Source organism: Oryzias latipes, chromosome 8 (assembly GCF_053564925.1).
Source record: "Oryzias latipes strain Hd-rR chromosome 8, Olatipes_Hd-rR_3.1".
Lineage (NCBI taxonomy): Eukaryota > Metazoa > Chordata > Actinopteri > Beloniformes > Adrianichthyidae > Oryzias > Oryzias latipes.
Window position 1 is genome coordinate 2,748,469 of NC_136244.1, and position 24,339 is coordinate 2,772,807.

At 41.1% G+C, this 24,339-nt stretch overlaps 2 protein-coding genes and 1 long non-coding RNA gene across 3 annotated transcripts; 1 reads left to right on the forward strand and 2 right to left on the reverse strand.

The window, feature by feature from the left end:
• Window positions 1–2,097: 2,097 nt before the first annotated feature.
• LOC101172819 (dual specificity protein phosphatase 3) lies at window positions 2,098–10,460 on the reverse strand. The gene is made up of 3 exons (XM_004071868.5): window positions 10,093–10,460; window positions 5,341–5,573; window positions 2,098–4,193 (listed from the first exon to the last, which is right to left on the reverse strand). The coding sequence occupies exons 1-3, from the start codon at window positions 10,296–10,298 to the stop codon at window positions 3,985–3,987; spliced, it is 648 nt and encodes a 215-aa protein (XP_004071916.1). The 5' UTR covers window positions 10,299–10,460; the 3' UTR covers window positions 2,098–3,984.
• LOC110015532 (uncharacterized) lies at window positions 5,567–9,236 on the forward strand. The gene is made up of 2 exons (XR_002290750.2): window positions 5,567–8,491; window positions 8,575–9,236. It is a non-coding gene; the product is annotated as an uncharacterized LOC110015532 (long non-coding RNA).
• Window positions 10,461–11,957: 1,497 nt separating the features above from the next.
• On the reverse strand, window positions 11,958–14,525 carry prl (prolactin). Its single transcript, XM_004071867.5, has 5 exons — window positions 14,375–14,525; window positions 13,799–13,911; window positions 13,599–13,706; window positions 12,884–13,066; window positions 11,958–12,789 (listed from the first exon to the last, which is right to left on the reverse strand). Exons 1-5 carry the CDS (start codon window positions 14,490–14,492, stop codon window positions 12,598–12,600), a joined length of 714 nt encoding a protein of 237 aa, XP_004071915.2. The 5' UTR covers window positions 14,493–14,525; the 3' UTR covers window positions 11,958–12,597.
• Window positions 14,526–24,339: the final 9,814 nt, after the last annotated feature.

The window sequence follows — 24,339 nt, forward strand, 5'->3', positions numbered from 1 at the left end:
GTATTTTGACTTTTTTCTTTTCTTTTCTGAAAGATTTTTTTTTCTTTTTTGCTCAAAATGACTTTTAACCCTTTAACAACCCCACCAAGAAAACAGTTATCAATGGTTTTCTGATGCTTATTAACTTAGGCGAGTAAAAAATACCACCAATATTTTTCTTTAAAGTTCAAGGGTTCATCTTTTAAATGTTTTGTAACTTTAACTTCTTCTAAATCCTTGTTGATCTCCTGGCACTGGGAGGACACAGCAAACATCCAGGCTGGAAGCTTATTGTTCTGATTCTCTAGAACACAACTCTTTTTTTATCTGGTGGTGAAGACGGAAAGACGTTGGAATCGTCCCACATGTCTGGGGTTTGGGAGATCCAGGTCGGTTCTGCTCTGTCACTATCAGCCGGCTGGTGTCTGAGGTGATGCCGCCTCTGAGCTGCTTTGCCTCCTGGTGCCCACATGTCATTGCTCCGTCTACAAACCCGACAGATGTTTTCAGGGTCGGACAGTCAAACCCTTCAGCTGCCATGCAGACAACAGGGGGGAAAAAAGGGTTTAAAAGAGAATCTTTTGCATCAATCAGCTGGACTGGCATCAAGTTTAGAAGTCTCTTCTTGAGCTCACGTCTGACTGATGAAAGACGCTCACATCAGCTTTTAATGAGCCGTCCAGGGAGCTCCACGTCAAAAACACAGCAATGAATTATTTCTAACTCTGAAACTCGTTAAAGCCGGAGAAACAATGTCATCCCAGACTCCATGTGGAGGAGATGATGTAACAGTTGGCAGTTTCACCATTCGCCCATCCAGATCTCCCTCAACCCAGACAGACAGTGTGTGTGTGTGTGTAGTGTGTAGTGTGTGTTTGAGCGAGACACACTCATAGCCCCCGTCCACAGGCAGATTGACAGGCCAGGACATCCATTACAGATTTTTCCCCTCAACCAAAGGAAAAGTGCTGGAAGCGAGTCCCTAATAATAGAAGAGAGCGCTGGGATGCTGCTCATGTTCTCATCATCTTTTTCTGGATCACGAGAAAAGCACATGCTTAGGGTCTCATAAATGAACCATTGTTCTCCTTTTTTTTTCATCAGAAAGACACACAACCCAGGATTTGATCAGATTTCCTAGAAGAAGAAAAAAAAAGCTTTGAAACTTCACATATTTGAAAATGTGTCTCAAGTTTTGAACAGCTGTCAAGGCTGTGGAACTCACATTCCCTTTCAAAATAAGACCAAAAATATATATATTTCTGTTTTCTCACAAACAGCTGGAAGATGCATTTGCTCCATCCTCCACTTACTCATTTACACAGTTATGTAAGAGACCCCCCCCCCCCCCCTTATAGACATATACTTGCGTCACTTCAGGGGTAAAGATATCACAAGAGACAGAGACAAGCTGCATCATTTAAAACCCATGGGATGTGGCAGTTTCCCACAATTCCTACATTAGAAAATAAAATGCCCCCAAAACAGTTACCGAAAAGTTCTGAGGATAAACCACGACTAAACTGTATAAAAACAAGCAAACCAATGTTCATAAAAGCTGTTTTTTATTGGTGAATAAAAAAGAATCATCTGAGACTAAAGTGAAATTGAAAATTAAAGTGCTGTAGCGCCCCCTTGTGGTGCCTTTGAGAACAAATAAAAGAGATTAAAGTTTAATCCATAACAGTTTAGAATAGTTATCAGGTTTAAATGAAAACAGCAATGTAGATAAAGTGTCTATCATCTAACTGGTAGTTATCATAAATGGTTTCACTTTACAATAAACAAAAGATGTGATTCCAGATTTAAATTTTTTTAACTTTTCAAAATATAATAAATAGAAAAGAAAAAACTCAAAAACTTAAAGAAACTGAAAAGGGTACAGTTTGATTTAAGTCTGTGTCAAAAAAAACGGAGTCTGTGTCAGGAAGTGCAGATCACAACAGCTCCCTCTGCTGGACGCAAACAGGAATGGCAGCACGATTTTACAGTTGCTAAAGTTAAATCTCTCAAGTCAGCAGGGAACCACAAAATCAAAATCATCCTAAATCATCCTAAAAAAAGGCAAAAACTGTACTTTGACCCACTGCTTCATGATCAAATTAAATAAAAACACAATTTATCACTTTTGTAGACTTTATTATTGAATGTCTGAAAGAATCACAATCACAGGTTTAGTTAGATAAAGTGCACTTTAACACAGCAGCAGTGTTAAAATCACTGAGACTCTGTGAAAGACTTGACCTCTCTCAGGCAACATCACAGCTTAGTAAGCGACGCATGTGACAAGGTACAGGCACACGGATGAAACCCTGAAGATGCAGCAGCTGTGTGCACACCAAGCAACACTTTGGCTCATCGTCATGAAAAGGCATGCAATACAAAAACACATTCATGTAAACACAAGCATGTGTGCAAAGCAGACACAGATGTTTGTCTATTTTTCCTCTGGCAGTGTTAAGGTTCACAATCCACTTGTGTCCGTGAACAAGTCGTTTTCATATGTACATTTCATTCATCAGATTTAGGCGGTGTTGCCTCTTTAAACATGAGTGTTTTTATTAATTACTGGTACATTCTGGCAAAAAGATTTTCACAAATAAAGAATACTTTTTTTTTCTTGTTTTGTACTATAAAGTCAAAGACCCACTCCGATGAAAATGCTGTTTTTAACATACTCTTGTGGCCATTTTACTTGTGATGGAGGACATATATAAAGAAAATGAAAGATTAAAACTGCATTTTTGAGGATTTCTTTATTCCAATCGTAGTAAATACTCTGGGCGGGCCACAAGCTTCCTGCTCCGCTCCATTCTGATCATCCAATGTCAGACAAATAGATCCATGAACGTCTTTGTTTTCTCCTCATCTGAGCTGGAATCTGGATCTAAACTGTACAAATAAACGTTGCTGCCAAATAAATGTTGCTGCCGCTAATGTTATGTTGGGGGTGTGAGGGGCTGTAAGCTAGCAGGAAAGAGTGTAACCAGATGGGTGACAGGCTTACTTTGCGCCAACATTTCCACCCACAACTCAGACGTGGTTTTCTAATGACCTACTGTCGCTCTGCTGAAAATATGTCCTCGAAAATGACAGGTTTGCGGATTTTGGCTAAAACTGCATCATCATAACTAAAAGACCATTGGGAAGGCTTTGAAAATAGATCAGGAGATGATCGGAGTGGGACTTTAATGATGGAAAGGTTTGAGTTAAGCTGAGTAACAACATCTCACTTTAAGTTAAGAGCAAATATTAATATTATTTCCATTTAATTCCAAGCGTATTACTCTTATAACTAACTGACTTTGCCTGTTTTAAATGAGCTTTAATAAAAACAAAATCTCTATACACAATGGAAGGCGTGTCTTTCTATTCAAGTACAAATGACACCAAACTGCAGACAGAAATACTTCAGAGTCAAGAAATGTGAGCAGCACAGGTCAAATACTGTGTGGTTAAAATAGAGATCACATATACAACCGTGTCCTAAAATGTTGAGTGTCTGTGGAGAGACGTTTGGCAGTGTTTGCAGGACAGAACCATACTGGAGCTCCTGCAGCAACCTCGCTTTTCCATCACTGAATGTTTATGTAAACATTTCCTTCCCAGAATAAAACCTGTTCTGTGCAAAACTTTCAGGAAATATAAAAGGCTCCAGTTACGCCTGATCTCCGGCAAAGCCTCTCTGGAGTCACCTGGACGTTTTTATAAAATTCTTTTAAGACAAATGGAGAAAAAGAAGGAGAGAATTCAGGAAAAATCTGATTGTTTAGGATCAGGTTTTGAATCCATATTAAGAGATGTGGGCTGATCTCCTTTCTTTAAGGTCATTCAGGTGAGGAGACAGTGGAATTAAGCTTTTATGCACTTTGGAGCCCAAATACATGTGTGGTGTATCTCTACTCTGACTCTCTGTTTTCCAGGAATGTTCCTTCACTTCTGAGTTGAACTTCACTTCAGATTTCCTTTCCTTCTATCCCAGGTCACCTGACCCTCCTGCGACCTTCACTCGTTCCACAGCTTCCCCTCGGCCACCAGCCTCTGGTTCAGCTGGCAAAGCCGACGCAGGAATCCGTCGTTGGGTCCGATCTCCCTCTTCTGCCGCACCGTGGCCAGAGCGCTGTACACGTCCATCTTTTTGTAGAGCATCAAGTAGGCGATGACCAGAGTTGGCGAGCGGCTGTAGCCTTCCCTGCAGTGAACGTAGACTCTGCCTGCAGGACGGCAAACGTGCAGTTGAGCGAAAAGCCCGGCAGGCAAAGGTGCTGTTGGTTCTGTCATTTTTCTGCCCAAATTGCAAATGTAAAAACCAAAACTTATAACTTCTTTTTTTTTTTTTTAAATACTGGTAATTGATTTTTTCCTCACGTTAACATTTTTGCTAAATGAGATTGGTTTTCTTTTATTCATTTATAAACGGTGGTGTGTGTAACAAAATGAAAAGGAAAGACATAGAAAGTTCCAAAAAACATGTTTGAAAATCCATGAAAGATTTGAGGGGAAAACAAATCCTAAAAAATAATAAACTGATCCCAGAAACTTGATCTTTGGGCCACCCATTCCTGGGTCATGTGAGACTTTCCTGGTGAAGCCACAGACTCCTCGACATTTGAAATTCATGTCAACAGTTTTGCTTAAGTGAAAATCAGTTAAAGCTGCTTGTTTTTAAAAAAATCCATAAAACAATAGATTTTATAATCAGCTAAGAAATTCATTTGTACATAATATCATTTTTAAGAAGTTTATTTAAAGGCATATTGATTTATTTATCTATAAAAACTGACTTTTGTTTTTTGTTGAAGACTCATCTAAATCTGTTTACATGTGAATTTCAACGGTTCATTCAAACATGCACGCTGCCTCTGCTGTGAAACGATGGGGTCTGATTCATACACAGTTCACTTTTGAAGCCATTAAGTATTCGTTTCTCTTAATTATCAGGATTCTTGTTCCGTCTAAGACCTCTGAGAGCCATTACTTTCAAACTGCTTTAGTTTAGCAGCAGCCCTGGTTATAAAGGTCATGGAGGTCATGGAAGTCCTTCCAGCAGACTGAGTAGCAACACAAAGGAATAAATCCATGATAAAAATCCTTGCAGTCATTTATAAACAGACTTAAATCTCCTTTTAGGTTTAGAGTTGAAATCCTAACCATTGGCTCAGAAAACAGACTTCACCTCCGATCCCAGAGTTTCCTCTTTGCAAATGTTTGAGTAAAAGCTGCTTGACCTTAATATTATCACTATTATGAACACGTGTCATCAATTAGTCTAGAAATTGACATTTACATTTGTGTCGAGCAGGAAACCCCCTAAAATGTACGTTTCCAAACTGTCTGCTGTCCATTTTCGTCCCCTCTGACCTTTTCCGTTCTTGGATCTCAGCGCCGTCTCGATGAACTCCGCAGCTTCTTGGAAGTAAACGCTGATGTCAAAGTGGTCGGTGTCGCTGGCCGGCACACCGTGGTACACGATGCCCGTGCCGGCGTAGAACTGGGAGCTGGTGTTGACGTGCATGAAGGAGTTTCCTTCCGCCGCGTTCAGGATGTGGGTGATGCCGATGCGCTTCAGGCGCAACACGTTGGTCGCCACAAACCTGATCCAGACAAAGAGGAGGAAAAAGTGAACCTTTAAATCGATGGAAGTTTAGGTTAATAATCAGGGGGGACACAAAAAGCTTTGTGGAGCGTAAGGGAGGCTCAAAATAAAACAGTTGCAGAACTAAAAATGAAATATGATGAAATAAATACTCATTCTTGGCCTCAGAATACATTTGTGGACTGATTCTACTCCAAGTTTATGATGACCTGCCTCAAACCTGGACTGACCTTAGCTAGTAGAGGACGTTAGGATCAGCTGCCTGGACAAAGTTGCTGAGGAAGGCGGGCAAAAAGTTAGAAATCTGACATCTGAAAACTGAGACGGCGCTTATCAATTATTTGCACGGCATGAAGCTGAAGAGCAGCTCCAGCTGAGGAACGCTGTCCCGATCCACGCCAGGAAATTCTTCTGCCCACACCGGACAGCACAGGAAGTGGACCCACGAGGGAAATAAAGGTCATGTTGACATTATTTTGTTTTTTTCCTCGCATCCATATTTTCACCTAAACTCTGTTTTTAAAACAAAATAACCCTGCCTTTAAAGTTTATTCATGAAAGTTCGAAAAGAAAAAAAATATTTTTTGTTCATGTTTGTCTTAAATGTTAACAATAATGATTCGATTTTTTATTTCGGAATAAAAAAATACAACATTTACGGCATTTGGGCTCAGGTGATGGTGTGAGAAATGTAAAAAATAGGGAGCAGACATTATAAGATTTGTATTCTTCAATTTTGCTCCTTTCCAATCGTGAAAATGCTCAATATTGTACAACAAACATGTAAACATATTTGACAATCAACAGTTTTCATGAAGGGAACACATAAATAAATGAAATTCTCCCATCATAAACTCCTCCGTCCATGAAGATCAGCTCCATTCTTCCAGGCCGTTCTGCAGAAAGCTGTAGAAAGACCCAGTTCTTTGGATTTTTCCTGCAAGCTTCTGGGGCCGCTGCATCACCAAGCAACCTTTGAAACCAAAGGAGCTAAAAATAGCAGCAAACATCAGAGCAACGCAGTGAAAGCGGGACAGAGGCATGAGTCTGTGTGCTCCATCCTAAATGCACATCCATGCAGCAGGAAAACTCTGGAACATCCTGAATTATGCATCCTTGACTCTCACTGTGCTCAAAACAAACCAGATGTATCTCCTCCATTTGGAAGTCAGCAAAAAAAAAAAAAAGTCTAGAAAATTCTCCAGCAACGGGTTTAGTCTGATGAAAATCTTTCATTATTTATGACAAACTGCCTATAAATTCCCCCTGAACTGTTTATGTAAGGCCAGCACCATTTATTAGCTGGATTATAAATAAATGAAGGGCAGAGTTTCACTGCCACAACAACAAATCAATTGAATTAGCCTTAACAATTCACTTTGCAATTAAACACATTTTGATTAAATATCGACTTTTTCCCCCCATTTCTATCTAAAATAATTTAGTATCTAAAATAAAAAACGATTCTGCTAAAACACAGGTGGAACGTTTAACACTAAAATGATGAATTCTTACATAAGAATGAGCAAAACGTTTTCTTTTTAATCACCACAAAGAGCTTTTAAAGCCTAGTTTTAACCCTTGTGCTATCCTAGGCACTTTACCATTGGGAGTTGGGTCATCTAGACCCACTAGACAGTGCACTGAACCTTTCTTCTTCAATGATTTGTGATCTCCACTGGTGTTCATGGATTACATGAAATCTTTTCACCTTTATCCACCTTTGTCATGGTAGGGAGAACACGTCAATGTAAGGGGGGGTCATCTAAGATAGCACAAGGGTTAAATAAATAAATACATTTAATTTGCAGAAAAGCAGGTCGTCCACGCCTGACAGAGCGATCGTGTCTTTGCATGACTTCTGATTTCATCTGCCTGTAAAAGACACAAACGACTTTTATATTTCCTCTGAAATAACTTCAACAGAAACATCTAAACATCCAGCAGCTGTTGACCGACTTTGGATTAAATGATTCACAAATTTACTGTTTAGTTGACAGCAGCATTTACAGCCAAATGGAAAGTGTGAAATGGTGTGCACGCTCACAGACTGCACATATTTGCAGGTGATCGACTACAAAAGTGATTCAGACTGCAGAATTTAGCACACGCTCTGGATGGTAACATACACGTGTGCAGTGGGGAAATAAAGGTAAATAACTGGGGCACTGCTTCCTTCACAGTTTGGGAGATCAACGTTTTTAAGGAAAGTGAGGAGAAACAGCAAAAACTGAATTTTCAAAAAGTAAAAGATGTGCTAATTTTCTGTCAAGCAAAAAAAATTATCTAATCAATTATGTTTTCCAGTAGCAAAATTATCTTACGAAAACACATCTTAGTGACTAGAATTGTATTTTTTAAATCAGAATTCTTGGTAAAACCATACTTTTTACCCCACTGGCAGATTTTATTTTACTTATTAAAGAAAATCTGTCAATGGATAAAAATGATTGACTTATTTCTACGGGGCCTGTTTTTGCAGTGAACCAGGAGGCCACACCACAATGAGGTAAACAAGACAGTTCTAGAAAAGCTTCTCCTTCCATAAATCCATAAATCAACATTACAGTCTCTCCACAGCAGCAACGGTTAGGGGGTCAATGTTACGCAATCGTTTGGATAAAGACACACTTTTACCAATGTGCCAAACATCGAAATGCCGCAAATAACCTTCACTCTGAAGCAGAAGCTGAACTAAGAACTGAGAAGCATCAAGGAAAAGCATTTCTAACGATGTCTTGAAGTTGAGTTGTAGCATCTTGACCTTAAATCTGTTATGGTGCCTGTCAGTCTCCTCCCCCTCCCCCTACTGCTCTGCTCCTGACTCCACCAGCTGGGACCAATTCACCTCATCACCTGCTCTGCTCTTAAGGAGATCCAGACCCATTAGCCAACGCCAGTTCGTTACCCTCTATGGTGACTCTACCTGGTCTCAAGTCTAGTTCATGTTTTCTTGTTTAAGTCTGGCCTTGTGCTTAACCTGCCTCTCTCTGTCTCAGGATTCCAGCCTCCAAGAGTCCCCAGTGTGGATGTCAGCTCGAGTTCTCCAGCAGTCCGGTGGAACCCTCAAGCTTTGCCAAGCCGCGCTTTTACCTCCAGCCACGCCACAAGCCGCTTTCCTCTCCAGCTGCCCACCAAGTCACACCAACTTTCCTGGAAGGAAAATAAAACCCATTTCTTACCTTTCACCTATCTTCGTCCTCTCTCTGGGTTTCAGCGTCTGGGTCTGTCAATCCTTCAAGTCATGACAGAACGAACTGGCCAAACTCCTGACCCAGAAGGACTCCGCCATGCAGTAAATCAACAAAGAACCTTTCTGGAACTCCACTCCACCGCCATTACTCGGATGACTAAGATTCAAGAAGACCTACTGTCACGGCTCAATGGTATGACGCAAACAATCAATTTACCCGGACAAATGTTTCACTCCGTCACCACAGCAACGCTACCTACTTCCGGCCAAACTTCCGCTCCCGTTCCGACCCTGGAAAATTTCCGCCTGCAACCAGAACCATTCTACGGTGAAGTAGAAGCATGCGGCGGATTTCTCCTCCAGTGTCAACTTCTGTTTCAACAAGCTCCCAGGTACTACCATTCTGATTCCAGCAAAATCACTCTTATCGTCAACTCCCTGAGAAATAAAGCCCTGCAGTGGGCCCAAGCTTTTCTGGCAGTCAATCCCATTACTCACCTTCCTTTTGAACGTTTCATTAATGAGTTTTGTCTGGTGTTCGATCAGCCAAAAAAGCAGGAAGAAGCCTAATCCAGAATCTAAGATGGCACAAGGGAAAAAACAGTTTGTCAAGGATATGGATAAAATGACAAAATAGCTGGCCAGATCAGACATTGTCTCATTAGGTCCTGAGAAAACCCAAACTCGCCACGCCACCTATGGCCCTGTGATGAGGACAGAGGGGATTAAAAAGAAGTAGAGGTGCTTGGTTTCTCTTTGAGTCCTCCAACTGCAGGCACGTGGGCGTCCCACCTGGAGGACACAAATGTGGGCGGAGTCCATGAAGCCACCTGGATGAGCGGAAGAAGACTTGAAGTCCAGTTCATCTCGATGAAAAAGAAACGTTTTTCTACATTTTTTTTACTTCATCAGACACAAACATAATCCGGTTTACACAAAAACCCATGTTGGTGTCATAAGAAAACAAAGCTTGAGTTTGGAGGTTTTTATTTTTTTTAATGCACTTCTCATTTTGGAGTCATATTACAAGAGAGCTATTTTTAGCAGATGAGCTCCTCCAGACATCTTTGTGTCTGTATTGTTTATCAAATTAAAGAAGGGGTTCAGAGAAAAGTGATCACGCACAGACCCAAAGAGAAGCGCTAAATCATAGGAAGGGGGCGGAGGAAAGGGCGGAATGTGGCGCAGCACTGATGGATTCATCTGTCAAGGGCGCGCGCGTCTTCCAGATCAGCTCATCAACAAAACGACTCAAACCGAGCAGAAAAGCATTCAGTTGTTGTATTTTTGACCTCTGTTGGATTCTGCTAAATGATGGACTCACGCATTCCCGATGTAGATCCTGGGGTAAACCTCATGGAAGTGTTTGGTGGGCCAGCTGTAAAAGCCGCTGTCGTCCGTCAGCAGGTCGTTCAGCTGCTTCACCGACACCTCGAAACTGTGCGGCTCCACCCGCCGAGGCGCGTCCGCCTGCGGGGGTTTGCTCTTCATCCCCGAAGAGGAGTGAAGGATCACCTCCAACAGACGCATTTAGACAGGATTAGATGGCGAGCGTGGCTGATGGGTGTCAGGTTCCCGGGCTGAAGCTTCTAGTGTGCGCGGCTGTCTGAGCACAAAGCTATAAGCGCCACCTCCACGGGCGGAGCGCAACTTCCTGCGGCCCGGATCTGAGGTGCCCTAAAACCAGGGCACCATCAGTAGCTGATCAAATTTAAAAACACACAACAAAAGAAACTTTGGCCCTTTCAGAGTTCCTTCAGTACTCACTATATAGTGCACAGCATAGTGCGCCATATAGTCCATTTGCCATTTTGTAGCGCTGTCCGAATCTTTAATCTCAAAATCGAGTGTCCTGGAAATGACACAGGTTTCTGTGAAAAACCAGTGTCCATTAACGCTCACTAGATTACAGACCACGTGTCACGTGCCACGTCATTGTTTTTGAAAGATTGTTTTTACAAAGGAAATGGTCTGTCAATGTATTGTATTAATAAACCATCAACATTTTAAAATAGTCTTCATAAAATGTGTATTTATTTTACTTATGAGTGTTTTTTTTTTGTTCCTGTCCAGCAACGGAGCAAACAGATCAGAGCTAAAGGTGTTGGATGTATTTTCTTGTTACAATGGTGGGGCTCTAAATCCTCTGACACATGAGGTGTGTCTTTGCAGAAAATCCTGTTTGTATGTGAGGCAAATATAGTTATATGCTTGTGTAAGTTTGTTGTTGGACCGGACAGAAAAGGAGAGAATGGAATGTTGGAGATGGGCACAAAAGAAAGGGGAAAAAAGGGGGTTAAAGAAGTTGGAGGATGAATAAAGAAGTGTGTTGGGAGGGGGGTAGAATCACATTGCTACAAGTTACTGGAGGTTTATCATCATCACTGTCAGGTGTAGATGTCAGCCGAAGGGACGGGGCCTGTCTACAGACACACTAAAATTATAAACATTCCTGTTGGCTCCAAAAATCTTCATCCACAAACATGTCAACACGTGTGATGTGCAGCTCACACACACAGATACCTGTACACACAAACAGACACTTCAAACATTCCATTTCATCAGGTGTATTATCCGTGCAGAGGTGAGCTGGCACCTGTGCTCTGGTGAGTTTTGGTTTTCTAATGTTGTGGATGATGGAAGCCAGCCAGAAAACAGCCCTCCCTCCCACCGTACCAGGGGGCCTAGAGTGGGGCCCATTCCGTTGGAGACACCCCCACCAGCCCCAGATAAGCTGCCCACCACCACCCAGGAGTTCTGAACATCCCCCCACCCCAACCCCAGGCACGAACCAGGGCCCTCCAAGGGAGACGCACCCCACACTCCTAAATGAAGAGGACCTGTTACATTTGAACAATAATATTTTGGCACAGAAGTCTGAATGTTCAGCAAGTTCAGTTTGTTCACGACCTCCTCAGGAACCATGAATGGGACCCCCCCCCCGTCTGGGACTGCATCAATTTTTTACTACTAAAGTACATAATGTCTGTCCATCCATCCATCCACCCACCCATCCATCCATCCATCCATCCATCCACCCACCCATCCATCCATCCATCCATCCATCCATCCATCCATCCATCCATCCATCCATCCATTCATTCCCTGGTCAATTATGTCATTAGAACCAATACTTTCATTTAGTGAAATGAAGTAAAAACACATGTTTAAAGAGATTTCTGAATCTGATTGTGCAAGAAACCATTTTTTATTGATAAACAGATTTAAAGGAAACATTTCCATTGAAAGGCCTTTTAAGGTATAATTCGATTTAAAGTGCAAACGCTGCATCGGTTCATGGATCAAGGATTTTGGAAGGAAAAAGAAAAAGAAGAAGCCCTGCATCCCTGCTTGCTGCTGCAAAGCGTCTTTAGCCGCTTAACTGTGAGAGAATGATGTTCAAAAGACGGACAAAAGGAGGAGCGGTGACTCCGGTCAGACAGGTATCAGCTGATGACCACGCCGAAGCCGGCCCACAGTGTCAGACCAGGAAACATTTGGATCAGTAGAAGTGCTTCATTACGGAAGGCCATGATCCAAAATGTCCCTCTGTCTCTATCAGTCCGTTCCCTTTAATCAAAGTTTTCATTGCTTTTTAGTATCATAATTGTTGGAAGCAGCGGTAGTTGTAATGTTAATTTCTAACCATTTTTTTCTAAAACTACAGAAATAATGCAGATGAGCTTTTATCTCCTCCTTTTCCCCCTCCTCTGAAAGCTTATCATGCCTTCCAGTTGCCTTTAGAATAAAACCTCATTTAAGACCTTGTAGGTGATGTTCTAATCGATTTCTGGCAGGCAGGATAAGAAAATCCTCCCAGGAAGGGACTTTAGCACAGATTGGGCTGCATGTTTGCTGCACGGCAACGCAGGACTTTCAGGAAACTGTCGATCTTGTGGGAGTCCCGGCGGAGACAAGACAGCAGGAAATTAAAGTTAATTAGTTTGGACATCTTGTCCTGACCCAGATCGCTGCCTCCTCTGTAGGGCAGCGTGGAGAGGATCTGCGCTGCGGGACCCATCTGAGCCAAAAATGGGGCAGAGGAAGTTATTGTTAGACTACAAGATTGAAGCTTTTGAGCAAAACAAGCTGTGAAACTCTTCTGGTTTGTGCACCTTGCCGGACAGAACATCAAGACCATCCTCCAGGTTCCTGGAATGCTCCTGCAGCTCCTGGAGCTTGTTGGAAATGCTGCCCTTGGATTGGTGAGGCAGCGAGTTTGCAGAGTTGGACAGGACCCCCACGGGATACTGCCAGGCTTTGAGCAGCGAGCGTGCCAAGGACATCAGGGTGGACTCCTAAACAATAGGAGCAAAATCATCCTCTTTAAGAGGTTAAACCAAGAATCTGGAACCTTTCACAGTAAAAAAAAAAGCCATTTGGGCCCATTTCTTACTCATCAAAACCTAGTTGGAGGCAAAAAAATCTTATTTTACCCTTCAGGACATTTTGATACTGCTTTGCATTAATTACATTGTTTCTTTTATAATAAATATGAACTATATTTCTTTTTTTGACATGAATAAAAAAATGAAATATATAAAGAAACTAGCATTTTCTTCAAATGTGAAATTGTTTTTTACTTTTCACACAAGCTAGTATAGCTTCCTTTCAAAATAAAAGATGCCCTGTGCCACACAGGATCCTCCCAGTGCAGCTAATGTTCTGCCCTCTGAAAGGTTTAAGATAAAAAGAAGAAAACGGCATCATCTCTTGTTATACCACATGTCTACTTTGGTGAGCCGTCATCTTTTTTCTCCTTACTCCTGCTGTTTACCTCAGCATAAACATGGATTCATGGACAAAGTGTAGAAAATAAGTGTAACTGACCGACACTTGTAGAGCCTGCTCTTTGTCGTTGGGTGTCAACAGAGAGGAGGTGTGGCACATGGCCGGACGGGGCATCGTCACGCGGCCTATGGTTGGTAAATCCGACTCCTTGAGACAAACGGAAGATTTCTCATCACATTTGGCAGAGCGAGTTGTTTTTTGATGTGTGGAAACACTAACGCACGTGTACAGGTACTGACCAGCTCCAGGGCCAACATGTTGCTGAGTGAGTGCAGCTTGTCGGAGCGCTGGGAGGCCCGGTCCAGCAGGTCAGGGATGTCCACGGCTTTACACATCAGCGCCGAGCACAGAACTTCAGCAGCAAGAACAAGAAGAAGCTGCTTTGATTCAGGCTAAACATTCACGAGTATCTCATACCCTGATTACTAAAAAATTCTCCCTTAAGGGGTCGCCACAGCCAATCAGCTTCCTCCATCTAACCCTGTCTTCTGCATCCTCTCCTGTAACACCAGCTACCTTCATGTTTTCCTTCACTGAAACCTCCTCTTTGGTCTTCCTCGATACCTCTATAGACTCAGCATTCTCCCCGTCTCTCCTCTGGACATTTTCAAACCATCCCAGTCTGCCTCTTTGATTTAAATTATGAAATAAAAACATGCATAACTGTCTATGGGAAGAGACAAACCAAAAAAACAATCAACCTGGATTGGTTGTTGAAAAATTGAGAAGTTTTCCAGTCTTTGCTAGGTTTGATTTGTTCTTTCTACTCAAATCACACGATCGGGTTTAAGAACAAAACAGTGAACCACAAACACCTGTCAAGAGAGCGAGAAGTTGTCCTCTGGTTCCCATCTGAGCCATCTCTTTCTTCAAGTTCCTCCTCGGTCTTTCACTCGCCGACGTTTTGGTGTTTTTGCTCCATTTTGCCATCATTTTATAGTCCCCGGGCTCCACGGTTTTGGTTATGCAGCAGACGGGGGACTAAGTGTTAATTGTCTAGAACTCGCCTGGACCAGTTTATAATGAGAAACATGGTGGAGAAGGTTTGCATGGATGCAGGAGGATGTGCTGCCGGTTGATGTCTGCGTGCGTGTCAGGCATGTCATTGGAAAATGTTCCTTTCTGATCTAAATTGAATGCATAAATAAAGACGGACGTCTTCGTGGAAGGTCGTCTCACGTGGTTGTCCTTCAGGACTCACTTCATTTCCAATGGTTGAGCTCAAAGAAAAGGTGATGTCCATACAAGCGAGGAGAGGCAGCCAGCATGGCCTCCGCAGCAACTTTTAAAGTTTTCACACTGATAAGATTTTACGACAATTTAGGTTTTTTTAAATTCACATACAGTATGTATGTATAATGTTTCTATTGAATCCTGGTGTTTCGGACAAAATCTTTGATTCTGTTCCTTTTTAACAGGTAAATCCAGAAACGAAATGTTTACGTTTATGTTTGGTGCGACTGTTTGGGTTTTTGGTTGAATTCATGACCAAAAAAAAAAAAAGCCTCATACAAGCAAGACGCCACGTTTGCAGAGTGGCTGACAAGTCAAGAAAAAACCTGACCAGAGTCAGGGCTCACCGCTCCAAACTGGATCATTCCAACCCAAACTGCATCCCAATGCTAAATGCAGACCCAGCTTAACACAAGACTGCATAAACATAGAGAGCTTACTGAAGCTGTTCTCCTCAAGAGCCCATTGTAGCATCAGTCTGAAAGCCCTGGAGAGGATTCAGCGGACAGGATGTGATCTGAGCGTCCTGCCTTCTCAGACACCTGTTCCTGAAAATTATCATTAAAAACAATATTTTTAAGACTACAAGTAAACCATTTAGACAGATTCAAAAACTACAGGATAAATAGCACAATGACAGAGCATGCACACTGTGCAATGACATCTGGACAAATAGCAAAGGTCCACAGAATTTTTAAAAAGTCTTTAAGTTTTCAAGAAAAATGTCTCCAAGAGTTTTGAATTTGTTCTCAGCTCCAGTGAGGGGATTTCTGTGTTGAGCTTGTTAATCCAATAATGGATGAGTGTAAATCCAAGCCTGCATTTACACATTCAAACTAAAATATTTACTTAAGAGCTTACTGACTTACGGAGTGGTATTTTGACAGAAAGCCACCTAGAATGCTGTGAAAGCTGTGAAAGCTTCATCCCTGTGTGAGGTCCTGTCGGCGGCACTGAAGGAGTCCAAACGTGGACCGTCTTTAACCCCGTCAACACAAACATGCTTCCGTAAAAGAAAACAATCCCTGATTCCAGAGCTGCACATTGTTCATCAAAGCAAAAAAAGAAACAAAAATCAGGGCTAAACAAGCTACCTCCCAAACTGGAATACACCACTGATCACCTGTGATTTATAAGTAATCCCTCATCTTGTAACATTAGCACCCTAGAGTTGTAATGCATTTCAGGACTACTACATTACCGGAACTTGTAAGTTACTTTCTTGGTTAACCCTTGTGCTATCCTAGGCACTTTACCATTGGGAATTGGGTCATCTAGACCCACTAGACAGCGCTCTGAACCTTTTTTCTTCAATGATTTGTGATCTTCACTGGTGTCCATGGATTACATGAAATCTTTCCACCTTTATCCACCTTTGTCATGGCAGGGAGAACACGTCAATGTAAGGGGGGGGGGGGGGGTCATCTAAGACAGCACAAGGGTTAAATCTGTAGAAACAGAACTCAGAGCCACAAATATGTTTGACATTTACACGACTTACATACACATTTCTGCTGATTTTTGGTCAAGTCAAAGCACCAGACAAAGAGTTGGAGGATCAAACTCAATGTCCGTCACTTCAGTCCACATAAAGGTGAATAAAGGTTATAACCCTTCAGAGAAGCAAAGCCCTGTGGGTATCAGAAGGAGTGAGTCCATCGTTCATCTACAGGGGTCGGTCAGTGGGAGCCGGAGTGTGACATCAACAAGCACTTGATCTGCTGTGTGTTTGTATTTTTTGGGATTTGAAATAAAAATGTGGTTTGAGTGACAATCTCTTCTCACGTTCCCCCCCATGGGGCCATAAGGAAAGGGTCCTTTCACGCAGCGCTGTTAGCGTGACCCCGCCCACCTCCGGAAATGCTGCCACTTTTCAACCCTCCTGAAAGATCGATTTGAATTAACGCGCTCCGCAGGAAAAAAAAGAAAAGCTTGCCACGGTGAAATGAAAACGATGTAGGTGAGGGGTTTTCAGTGCATCATTTATTTCCAGTCAGCAGTTCCAGGGGGGAGGCGGGGCGATGACGTCAGAGCTCGCACTTCTTTGTCCGTCACTACTGTGTGTATTTGGTGCTGGAAAAAGAGGGACAAAGCAAGAATGGAAGAGTGTTTTGTCAGAAGCTGGAAAGTTCAGCATGGCGAAGTCTGTGCTCGAGCTGTGATGGAGGCTGCAGCTGTCTTCAAACAGGAAAACCAGTGGAAGCAGCAGGAGATGATCTTCTAAACGAGTTTTTATTATTGTTATGATTAATTATAATACAATAATAATCTTTATTTGTATAGCACCTTTCAAGATAAAAATCACAAAGTGCTTCACAGTAAAACATGGTGCAGCTGGATTAATAACGGGGAGACGTGCGAAAACTTGGATGAATTGGTTAAAACCCTTGAAGTAGCGTTCTGGACAACCTAGAGCCGTTCTAGGGATGTTTTGCTTAAACATGTGAAGATGGAGTTACGATAATCAAGATGAGAAGATATAAAAAAGGTGAACTAGCATCTCCATCTCAGAACGCGACACAATTGGACTCAGTTTTGCAATGTTTTTAAGATGATAAAAATAAGACCGAACAAGTGACCCAACATGAGAGTCAAGGGATAAAACCGGGTCGAGGGTCACCCCAAGGTTCCTGACAGACGGCTTGATAGAGGAAGCAAGTGGACCGAACCTCTGGACTATCTGGGGGAGGCAACTGTCAGGAGCACAGACTAGGACCTCAGTTTTGGCTTCATTTAGTCGGAGAAAATTATCATTCATCCAACTCTTGACTGAATCCAGGCACCTGTGTTAAATGTGTATTTTACATCCTGGGGTTTAAAAGACACATAAAGCTGAATTTTATCAGCATGAAAATGATATTATTAAAAAGATTATTATTATTAAGTGCCTGTTTGCTTAAAATTTAAAAAAAAATGCTTTGTCTTGGCCGAACGTACCCAAAAGAAGGGTTAGAATTAGGCCAATGTGTGCTAACATTTAGCCTTGGATGTAGTTCAAATCTGTGCGGCCAGCATCTTGGCTGCACGTAAACATGTGGCAATAAGATCAGCCTTTATTTTGTCTGGACACGACTGGAAACACAAATTCAGATGATTAATTACACGGTTTCCCAGGACTGCAGCATGTCTGCATTCAAAGGCCGCCTCCGCCAGCTCACAAACCGTCCCAAAGTTGCTCCTTTACTGGGTGACACAGTTCTACCGGGAGAAGGGCGGGACGGACTGCACCAAAGCGTCCTCCAAAGCGCACATCGTAGCAAAGCACCTTGCCCGCAAACAGGAAGCTACGAGGCCGGCCACACTGAGTGAGCACTGACGTCATCGCCAGGGCTCCCCCCTGAAAATGCTGACTAGAATTAAATTATGTGAAAACAAAAATACAATCCCCTCTTTGCATTATCGTTTGATTATGTCACAGAATGAGCTGTGTTGAAGTAGAAAATGAAGAAACATTTTTGAGGATTGATTCTTCATTTTATTTTTGAGGTAGTGAAGCTGTCTTGTCCAACATTAGGGCCTGTTTGCAGGACGGACAGAAAAAAGAAACAGAACACATGACCGTCTGCTCCTCGGCGTGCTGTTGTCTTTATTATGTTGTTTAGTTTAAAACAAAATCTGTTTTCTTTTGCCAACAAAATGTCTTTTTTCTTTTTAAATATCAGACACATCTATGGACTGGGTTTCATTTTGCACACTAATGTTGATCATTTAGTTTTAACACAAAACAAATTTCATAAACATGATTCCAGATGGGTATGGTGTTTTGGTTTTCAAAAAAGTTAATAAAAAATGTTCCAAAACAAGATTTTGGTCTTCAAGCTTTTCATATAAAGGTCAAGTTTAACATCGACAGGAGCTCAGTGTTGGCATCTTGACTTCCTTTATTTTTAAAGAGTAAAAGAATGCAACCATTTTCTCAGATTTGGGGAAACTCAACTTCTTTAACATCACACATACACAAATGTTTCCATCTGACAGACCACTACAGTAATAAATAATAAAATAATAGCCTTCTCTTAGTAGGACAGAATACCAAAGGAGAAATTACTTCTCTGAGATGTGTCTATTCTTCTAAACTCCACAAATCTGACTGCCTTCCTTTCAAGTATCTCAGTAGAGGTGAATGATGTTGGTGCGTTATAAAAAAAATAGAACTAAATAGGGCATTGAGCAAATATAACCTTTCACATTTGAAACGTGTATTTCTATCTCATCATTCAGACTGTCCTTGTAAAGCCATTGTTTAGAACTAGATTCATGCTGTTTGCTCTGCAGTTCATCATCATTCCACTAGGGGCAGTAGAAGGTATTTTCCTGTTAATTTTCAAAATGGCTCTTTCCGTGAAATCTCAAAAACACTTTTGGCGGGAAAGGTTGGAAAGATTAACGTATTCATTTTCTGAATGACCTATTGGTGTGTTAAAAGAATGCAAAATGTCTTGATAATGAATTCTTTATTACAGAGCCCCTGACCTGACATGGGTAAAAGTAATAATAATAATAATTTGTTCCCACAAAATAAAATTTTGTTCCCACAAATTAATTATTTCGTGAGAACGAAATAAATGTATACAATGGGTTTATAAGGAAATAATAAAATTTACACAATAAGTCATTCACAAACACGGATGTGAGCAACACTTGGATTTACAGCAGGTACCTTCATTTTTCTGTTGTGTGTGTCTCATTTTATACCATGGTCCGAGTGAATACTCCATTCTGATTGGCTACTGGGTGTGCATTAAAAAGTGATAATGCACATTGATAACCGCATGCCCCAAAAGTTCCAGAAGTTCCAGAAGTTCCAGTCACCTATCCTGAATCTTCTGTATCACTGCACCGGCTTCTTTAACCATTCTGCTATCCTAGGCACTTTAACATTGGGAGTTGGGTCATCTAGACCCACTAGAGAGTGCTCTGAACTTTTTTTCTTCAACAATTTGTGATCTTCACTGGTGTCCATGGATTACATGAAATCTTTCCACCTTTATCCACCTTTGTCATGGTAGGGAGAACACGTCAAAGTAAGGGTGGGGTCATCTAAGACAGCACAAGGGTTAAAACAACCTTTAGCGTATTGTCACGTTACCATGACGAGGCGCCGCACAACTTAACAAATAGTCCGCTTTTTGTGAATAAAGCAATCCAAATCGGAAAAAAATCAAGACTGAAAGACTGAAAAGTTTTGTAAGTGGTGTAAGTGATGTACCATGAAAGTGACCATGGTATAAGGGGGTTAATGGCCTTGGAAGTATGCATTATCACTTTTTAACGCACTTTGCAGAAGCAACCGTCCTCGGCTTCACGTCGGACGGTTCAGGCTTCCACGGCATGCGGGGGATAATGCATTCTTCGTTGGCCATTAATCGTTGAATAATGCATGGAAGACACAGAGAATGTTTAGAGATCAGATTTATTAATTTTTAAAAGCTCTACAGAAGCATCGGTATTCACGTCTCCATGTCTGGGTTCCTTCTATCGTGCCACAGAAGCCTCTTTCCGCCGCTACATCCGTGTCTCTGTGACTCACATTAATTCAAGACGAAAAAAATAAAAACCAGAATCAAACTAGGGAATCTATTTATTATTGTCTTGCGGAAAATAAGAAAAATGTCATTAGATTTAGGATGCCCGAGCTTGGTGCTTCCCCGTCTGCCGGCCAGCCAGCTGCCTGCATCCGACATTCCCGCAGCTGTCTGGCCGGCGGTATGGGGTGTTGTAGTTTAGGGTCAAACAGGAATAATAATATTTAGGACGTGATGAGGCAACTTGTCTTTTATTAACATACTGTACTTGTTAGCAGTCACTTTACATCTGAATGCTTCATGCTACGTATCCCATCATGCATCACACATATCCCATCATGCATCTCGACCAATCGACGCTTCACTGTAACTGTGGTGCAATTAAATACAACAGGATAAATGTATTTTAGAATTACATTTCGCGGGACTGGATTTTTTTTTTTTTACCCATGTCAGGTCACGGGCTCCGTACTTTATAAAACAGCTACACCATGTTAAAAATGTGTTGATCAAATTTGAGACACGAGTAAATAAGGAGCTTTTTTCCTAAATTTTGCAAATTTTTGCTTCTTAAACTAACAAGGCTGTGAACAAAAACTTAACAAATCCTTCAATGTATCAAAATTGTCACTATATATATCTAATCTTAAAAACAACTTAATTAATTTTTTTTTTCTTTTGATGTAGTGGGATTTGCAGGGTTAAAATTGAAATAAGCACAAACACAAAATTTGTTCATGAAAATCTTTGAGACAAAACACAAACATGTCCTGCTTATGCAATGTGAATTTATTGATAGTTTTAAATAAAATTGCCCTCATTTTTTTTAGCACAAAATTAATTTGTAATAATTCACAAAGTATTTTAACTAGAAGACCGCAACCACAAAACAACAGTTATAAATAACAATTTAATGAAATATCAAAAGATAAACAAGATAAAGAGTAAAATGGCCCTCATTCATATGGAAGCGATTCTGTTGCATAAATAAAAAGCAAAGTCAAAACCACAAATGCTTTTTCATTTTCAAAATGAAGCTGCATTTTTTGACTCAAAAATAAAATGAAAAAGCAATATACCAAAATGCTTTTTTATTTCCTTCCTCAACACAGCTTATTCTGTCACTTAATTAAAATTAAAATGAAAATAGTATTTGACATTTCATTTTCAAGACGTTCTCTGGTAAATGTGTAGCATAATTCATTTAGAAAAGTTTAAAATGACATTTAAAATGGATTAATAGAAATGCTTTTTAATTTTCAAAATGAAGCTGCATTTTTTGACTCAAAACTAAAATGAAAAAGAAATACTTCAAAATGCTTTATCATTTCCTTCCTCAACACAGCTTTTTCTGTCACTTAATTAAAATGATAATGAAAATGGTATTTGACATTTCATTTTCAAAAAGGTCCCTGGTAAATGTGTAGCATAATTCATTTAGAAATGTCTAATTTGACAATTAAAATGGATTAATATAAATGCTTTTTCATTTTCAAAATGAAGCTGCATCAAATGACTCAAAATTAAAAAGAAAAAGCAATATTTCAAAATGCTTTTTCATTTTATACTTAAAACCGCTTATTCTGTGTCATAATTAAAATGAAAATGCAAAGAGGGGATTGCATTTGCATTTTCACATCCACCCTGCAAAATCTGTAGCAAAATTCCTTCTCAGTGAGCATTAGCAGAGGGGAGGCGGGGCGATGACGTCACTGCTTTCTCCGTGTGTCCGGCCGCTGACAGACACAGACACTCCAAGAGCAGTGGAGCTGTTAGCGGCAGAGAAAACGGCTTTGTGGTGGTTGTGAACTTCTGATGAGTTTCCACAGCTTCTCAGGACTAAGTAGCTGCATGTCTGCCTTCTGCGGTCCTCCTCCTGACGCACCGCGGACAAGCTTTTTTTCTTCGGACCGCCAGCTGCCTTCGCATAGCGGAGCGCGAAAATCCGTGCGGTCAGACGATGCTGAAATTGGCTTGCGATTCACAGCTTCTGATTCGTGAGGGCTGGACCTGGACTGCTTTCCAGGTCCAGCGGTTTGTGAACAGGACCCGGTTTTAGGACCCGGTTTTAGGTGATCTTAATGCGAAGATGCAGCGGAATGTTCCTTAAGTGCCCTCGCGAATCAAAAGCTGTGAATCTCAAGCCAATTTCAGCGTCGTCTGACCGCACGGATTTAAAAACATATGATCGAGCAGCAAAGCAGGCCCTTTAATATAATCTTAACTGTGTGTTAAAAGCACATTATGAAGATAGTCTCCTGCAGCTTCGCGCTGAGTGAGTGTTGGTCCAAGCAGCAAACGTTTAGCATGGAGAAATCTGCTATCTGTTGATGGGGTTCCAGCTGTCATCAAACAGCTAATTCAGCGCGAAGCTGCAAATAAATGTGTAAATATGTGGGAATTACATCAGTCTTTATTTTGTTCTAGACGCCACTGGAAACACAAATTCATATGATGGTTTCTCAGATCGCAGCAGCATTTCCGCCTTCAGCGATCAACGGGAGCTTCGCGCTCCGCTATGCGAAGGCAGCTGGCGGTCCGAAGAAAAAAAGCTTGTCCGCGGTGCGTCAGGAGGAGGACCGCAGAAGGCGGACATGCAGCTACTTAGTCCTGAGAAGCTGTGGAAACTCATCAGAAGTTCACAACCACCACAAAGCCGTTTTCTCTGCCGCTAACAGCTCCACTGCTCTTGGAGTGTCTGTGTCTGTCAGCGGCCGGACACACGGAGAAAGCAGTGACGTCATCGCCCCGCCTCCCCTCTGCTAATGCTCACTGAGAAGGAATTTTGCTACAGATTTTGCAGGGTGGATGTGAAAATGCAAATGCAATCCCCTCTTTGCATTTTCATTTTAATTATGACACAGAATAAGCGGTTTTAAGTATAAAATGAAAAAGCATTTTGAAATATTGCTTTTTCTTTTTAATTTTAAGTCATTTGATGCAGCTTCATTTTGAAAATGAAAAAGCATTTCTGTTAATCCATTTAAATTGTCAAATTAGACATTTCTAAATGAATTATGCTACACATGTACCAGGGACCTTTTTGAAAACGAAATGTCAAATACCATTTTCATTATCATTTTAATTAAGTGACAGAAAAAGCTGTGTTGAGGAAGGAAATGAAAAAGCATTTTGAAGTATTTCTTTTTCATTTTAATTTTGAGTCAAAAAATGCAGCTTCATTTTGAAAATTAAAAAGCATTTCTATTAATCCATTTTAAATGTCGTTTTAAACATTTCTAAATGAATTATGCTACACATTTACCAGAGAACGTCTTGAAAATGAAATGTCAAATACTATTTTCATTTTAATTTTAATTAAGTGACAGAATAAGCTGTGTTGAGGAAGGAAATAAAAAAGCATTTTGGTGGATTGCTTTTTCATTTTATTTTTGAGTCAAAAAATGCAGCTTCATTTTGAAAATGAAAAAGCATTTGTGGTTTTGACTTTGCTTTTTATTTATGCAACAGAATCGCTTCCATACGTTCAGACTTCAACGTTTAAATGTGACCTGCTGTTGAAGCTGCCCTCTGCTGGTGAATGAACGGCACAACATTTCCTTCACTGAGACCCTACATGGACCCAAAATTCAGCAATAACCTGTGAACCAACTGCATCCTTGAGGAACAAAACTGATTCTGAGTAGGTGGCTGGAGAAGAAATAAATCAGTTTGTAAATGCCACTAAAATCACAGTCAGGTTTACTTCAGTCTGAGCTGCAGAAAACAATAAGGATGGCCTTGGAGCTAATTGTGTATGTGCACAGTTTCCAGCCTTGTTTTTGCACATGACCCAACAGGTATGAATATTTTCTTGAGCAAAGAACTTAGGAGTTTTGCCTTTATCATGTTGGCAGTTTATGTTGCTCAGCCTGATCACTTCTCTGTACCAGCCCAAGTGGAAAAAACAGACTTAAGAGCAGCAGGTTTGCTCTGTTTCAGTTTGTGAAATCGATCAAGCGTCTTTGAGCCTATCAACCCTCGATAGGCTCAAAGACTCAGCGTGTTTACGTGACTGGACA